This window comes from Bactrocera latifrons, unplaced genomic scaffold (assembly GCF_001853355.1).
Source record: "Bactrocera latifrons isolate USDA-ARS-PBARC rearing strain unplaced genomic scaffold, ASM185335v1 scaffold_129, whole genome shotgun sequence".
In the NCBI taxonomy this organism is placed as follows: Eukaryota; Metazoa; Arthropoda; class Insecta; order Diptera; family Tephritidae; genus Bactrocera; species Bactrocera latifrons.
This window is the reverse complement of record NW_017534730.1, coordinates 469,160-474,680: the sequence shown is the minus strand read 5'-3', so window position 1 is coordinate 474,680 and position 5,521 is coordinate 469,160. Positions and strand designations below refer to the sequence as shown.

The 5,521-nt window shown below is 43.4% G+C and overlaps 1 protein-coding gene across 1 annotated transcript; it reads right to left on the bottom strand.

The window, feature by feature from the left end:
* Positions 1–2,241: 2,241 nt before the first annotated feature.
* On the bottom strand, positions 2,242–4,686 carry LOC108978873 (probable peroxisomal acyl-coenzyme A oxidase 1). The gene is made up of 2 exons (XM_018949379.1): positions 3,522–4,686; positions 2,242–3,452 (listed from the first exon to the last, which is right to left on the bottom strand). Exons 1-2 carry the CDS (start codon positions 4,487–4,489, stop codon positions 2,393–2,395), a joined length of 2,028 nt encoding a protein of 675 aa, XP_018804924.1. The 5' UTR covers positions 4,490–4,686; the 3' UTR covers positions 2,242–2,392.
* Between the last annotated feature and the right edge of the window lie 835 nt (positions 4,687–5,521).

The window sequence follows — 5,521 nt, the reverse complement described above, 5'->3', positions numbered from 1 at the left end:
TATTCTACAAAGAAGCTGATGCATGCTCCTTATCAGTTCTTTGTCACCGTGTTTGAATAGTCTGGCTGGCAATCTATCAGCCCCCCGCCGCTTTGTTGTTCTTCAGACGGTTAATTGCTATTCGAACTTCTTCCTGGTCGTGCAATGGAACGTTTGTTCTATCACACGTTTCCCCAGGGTTGGCCTTCTCCCGGCGTTATGCTTTCACTGCCATTCATCAGACTGGAGAAGTGTTGCCTCCATAATTTTAGTATGCTCTTTTTCAACCAATACCCCTGTCGGCTTGTCAAGCTCTTCATTTTTTCTTTTTTATCTACGTCTTCCGAAACGAGCTTCGACTTTGGATTAGAGGTTACTCGGTCCGCTGGTCGAAAATGAAGACGGGCGAGCACCAGACCATAGGCGACTGCACTTAGGCTAACATTAGTTCCATTGTGCTCCTAGGCGGTAATTCAGTTAAGCCTTATCCGGCAACTCGGTGGATTTGGTAAAAAAAACGGATTATTTTGTACATCAACTGCCCAATATCTCTTAAGTTGGAGCATTGGAAGCCATCTTCTCCAGTTGAATGCTGCACATTCGTATAGATAATGTTCCAGCGTCTTACTATCCTACGTATATGCTCTGTAATCCGCTGACTCCACTTTCTGAAGTTGGGATATTAAGTGCGGCTGAACTACGAGGACCTCTACAATGTTACTAACGTCTCTTTTGTGGTGTACCCTTGTTGATTGTGTTTCAAGAAGTTCGTTGATGTGTTCTTATACTTGAACAGCGGTTCATCATTAGACCCATCCGCCTCGTTTTTTTTTATAAGAATTGAAATGGTTTATGCCATTAACCAAAACCAGCATTTGAACATTTTTAAAATTAAGGTTAGGATTTTTTTATTGGAAATGAGCATTGTTGCTCCATTTAACGAGCTTAAGCTTTTCTTATTACCTTTTATTAATTAAAACATATAAGTGTATATAAGTTCACATTTAAATAATGAGGAAAAAACCAAATGTAAATTGCAAGCCAACAACAAAGAAGCAAAGTTCTATTTTTAATTTAGTCCAACTGAAAGGAAAGGTTACATATAAGATGTGGCTTGTAAGCTTTTCTTCCACTAATGAAGAGTTTTGTGGCGGAAATTGCAAAAAGCGAGAAAAGAAATGAACGAATAACCATTCAGCTGAGCATTTTTCGAACCGCGAGTATTTTAATCCGCGCCATGTAGAATCCAAAGTGTTGCAACAACCAACGCCAACAGAGAACAAATTGCAACATGCAACAACAACCCACACAGCGAAACTCACCTAAACAGCAGCTCAACCCACATAATTAGTGCGTTTTCATATTAAAAATGCGAAAATCAGCTAATTAGCAAGAGGAAAAGAGGAAAAGCCATAAAATTCATTTCGCTTTAACGAAAGAGTCCTTTGGCCAACAACAAAGCAACAACGCTGATGGCAATTAAAGGATTGCGGCTTAAATTGCTTTCGTTACATTTATTATTTTGCACATAACGGAATGTAGCTGTGTATATGCACAGGTTGGTATGTACGTGTGTGTGTGGGTGAGTGTTTGTGCGCCTTGCTAAGCGGAAGTGACGGCTTGGTGAGTGGCGAGTGGCGAGCGAACATGCGTTAATTTTCATTATTTACTCAGCAGCAATAGCCAGTTTTTGCATAAAAATTACGAAAGGGGAAACAAAACAAAAGTTAAACTGTGTGAACAACCGAAAAAATACAAAATATGGCAACGCACTAACGGGTCCTTTATTAATTACACAAATACGCAAACAAGGCGTTTGACCGACCGTCCGACTGTTTCGTTTAGTGACGACAAGGCGACGCAGGAACACTATGTACGTAGTCGCAGCGTGCGGAATGGACGTTAAGGTAGCGTGCGGAATGGGAGMGGGAGCGGGAGCGGGGCTTCATGGCGAGGAGTGAGGGAGGCAATGTGCGCTGACTGAAGTTACTTTTTACAAGCTGCAATTAGCAGGCGAAAATTTATATTTCATTATTACGGTTATTTGCATAACGGAGCAAAAAACTTCCCGCACACACGAATACAGTCACGAAAAAAGCGCTGTCGGAGGAAGTGAAAAATTTCACAAATTTAATATTTTTACACAAAGTTATGCATTCACAAAGCAATGCGTATACATACACACATACAAGCACACCAACAACAAAAAAAATTAAAATTTTTCAATATGTATAAGCAAAGGAAGTCGAATCCAAAACCATATTCTTTGTGGCAAATGAGGAAAATATTTGGATATTGACACCTGAAGTGAAGGCTTGTGCAATCTTTGAACCAACAAAGCCGGATAACATGTCCTCAGATTCCAAACTTTATTATAATATTATTTATTATAATATTACAACCCCAAAAGTATTCACAACTTTCCCTGCATTAACGGTTTAAGGTGTGTGTAAAATGTGCTGTTAACCGACTCCTGATTCAAGGAACTTTTGCGCGCCTCCGCCATGAGCCGCTCGTAGACACGTCCATCAAAGCAACCTAAAGTGGAGCCCAACACACGATCGTTGAAATCGAAACCATCGACCACAGTGACGGCATTGACACGAAAGTCCGCCAGCAAATGTTCGTAGCGAGCCCGCAGCTGATCGACTTGTCGCTGGTTTAACGAATAAGACACTAGAATGTGACCCAGACTACTCAAACACAATTCCAAAACGAACAACTCCGCTAACTGTTTGAGAACGCCCGCCAAAACGGGTTTCAGCTGTTTACAAAACTTTTCGGTCTCTTCCAAGGCGGTGCGTGCTAGGAATGCGCGTGCATGTAACGTGGCCACTTGTGTCAAACGTACGCCAGTTTTATTGGCCACCAAGTGTTCCAACTTCAAAAGTTTACGCTGCTCTCTTTGATACTCGTAAAGCGTACGAATGTTTTCTGTAGCCGCAAACTCCAAGAGCGCCGTCAGCATTGTCAGCTCAATATTTTTACGCCATTTGGGACGCGTTGCATTACGCAGATATCTGACGCTGTGTGGCAGTACTTTCCGTTTCAGGCCCTCCGCATATTGTTTGAGGAGGAAGCGCGCAGTTTGCAGCAATAAAACCGTATTTTCGCCTTCGTAAGTGCATGCGGCCGTGACGGTTCCATAGATTTGTTGGAAATTTGACGAACTCAAATAACCGTGACCGCCGCAGGCTTTACGTAATACTTCAACGCCTTCCTCGGACTCCGATGAGCAGTATGCCTTGAGGCAGCAGGACAAGGCATGTAGCTCGGGCAAGTTGCGACGCTGACCAGCATCCAATTCCTTCACAACATTCTGATACATAACCCAGACAGCGTCGGCCGCAATACGGAAGTATATACCCTTTGCGATTTGTGGAAACAACTTCGCCTGTTGCGTGGTGTGATCCAATATTTGTGGTTCGGGTTGGTCGGCTGCAATTGGACTCTGACGTCGTACTGCCGAATACCTGCACATTAAATAAATGGTAGAACGACTTAATAATATATGCGATTTGCCTTATCTTCACAATGTTCACCTGGTTGCTATCGTGGCCGCTTGCAGCAAACAGAAGGAAACATCGCGTATGATCATTACACGCACAAACACCATGGTACCATAGGTAAGCAATGGTTCGGGCCCTTTCACAAAGCTCCCATTAGGGCGCACTTGTGCATTTTTCATTAACATTTGCGTACGCGGTATGCGAACGTGCTTCAACCCCAGAAAACCATTATTCACACCATTCACGCCCAACTTCGGTCCGATCTCGCCCACATCTACACCCGGCTCCGGCAGATGCGTCTCCGCATTACGTATGCGCACCAAAAATGGATGCAACCCATGGTGTTTCCCTTTTATATACAATTGCGCCATGACAATCACCATGTTGGCGCTGTGACCCATACCACCGGGCCACCATTTGTACGCCGTTAGCGTTGGTGTATTCAAAATGAATTCTTCGCTTTGTGCATCGTAATCGGCGCGTGTCTCTAGGCCGCGTATAAAAGTGCCATGGCCCAGCTCCGTTTGCGCATATGTGCCGATAATGCCATCCATGCGCCAAGCGCGTTCGAACCATTCGCGCTGCTGCTCCTCCGTACTCTGGCCCAACAATGTCGGCAAGAACATCGAAAAATGCAAGCGCAACGGAAAGTTTTGCTGAAACAACGCCGTACCCAGTGGGCCGGCCAGCAGCATTCGAAAATCGTATAGCGTTACAATCGCGCTCTGCTGTGCATCGACTTTGCTGTCCGCATTGGCTGCGTGCCAGTGGCGCAGTTTGCTAAGAAATTTGCAAGCTTTCGCAATTGTGTACTCATAAAGCTCTTTATGCGACATCAGCGACGTGTGCTGGGGGTCCGTCAAGTCTGCATCTTCCATGAAAAGCTTATCTAAAGCTCTGCGTTCGCGCAGTGCAACACCGCCGCCTGCCCACCACTCCGCAAAGTCTTCACTCGAAATAGTTGCACCCGCTCGTTCGCGTTGTAGATCAGCATTCGTCATATTTGCAACACAAGTTTCACTTTCTGTGCTAAAAACTGTTTTGTTCTGCGTTTTAATGTGTTTCTAGCACTTTTGTACAATATTTTACAAAACCGATGTGTTTACACTTACAGTTGCGGGCAAACTAGCCACTAGCTCAAACGAGTTGATATGAGTTCTTAGTCTTGCACTTTACAACTAAAATGTGCTTTCTCCAAGTGTTGTTTACTTGTGTCACGAGTATAAATAACACATTATCTTAAACATCCATGAAGCCTTATCACTTTTATTTTCTGCCCAGCGAGGGCTTTCTGGCCTCTCAAGAACAACATAAGACTGAGAGCGCGTTGGAAAGCGTCGCTTGGAAAATTGCGTTCATTCACCTTTCATTTGAGTGAATATTCGCGGAGCAGAAATGCAAGCGAATAAGGCTGCATTAAAGTTGTACCGCAAGAAAGCTTAAGTATTACTGAAAACAAGGTGTTAATTTATGTATGTGGCGGACGAAGTAATGATAAGAGCAGCACTTGGAGTTCTGAGTTTACAAAAAAAAATCATTAAACCATTATTTTCTGATAGCGATTTCACTCTAAAGACCTACGAGTGTGGTGCGCCATAAAAAAGCTTTACATACTGAATAGCAGTGGTTCGGAGGTAGATTAAAATTTTTAGCCTCCTGAACCTATTGTCGAATTACTTAAAAGGGGTAAATGGGTTCAACGACTTCAAAAAAAAAACAATTTTTTTTTTCTTATTTTATCTTATAACATCTTTAGAATATTGTCCTGAATTCTCAGGTTGGGCCGAGTAATAATTTTGGAGCCTTGAAAAGTTGCACGTTCGGAGCCAACTATACTACATCGTCACTTAAAGAGAAGTATTTTATTAAATTGTAACCAGTTAAAAAAGTGGATGCCCAATCTCCGTTAGGATAGCAAGGATTAATTAAGTTGTCGTCGACGCCATCCAACGGAAGGCTCTAAACACGTGCTGTTTCGACGGGGTCGGACCAAAGGGAGAGGGGAGTCAGATGAGTGGGGTTGGTGGGGCATG

What these genes read in the sequence shown, in the direction of transcription:
- LOC108978873 (XM_018949379.1), bottom strand. Translation starts at nt 4,489, where the DNA reads ATGACGAATGCTGATCTACAACGCGAACGAGCGGGTGCAACTATTTCG. An exon ending in GCGGCCACGATAGCAACCAG is followed by an intron (nt 3,453 to 3,521) that starts GTGAACATTGTG and finishes TTTAATGTGCAG; the next exon opens with GTATTCGGCAGTACGACGTC.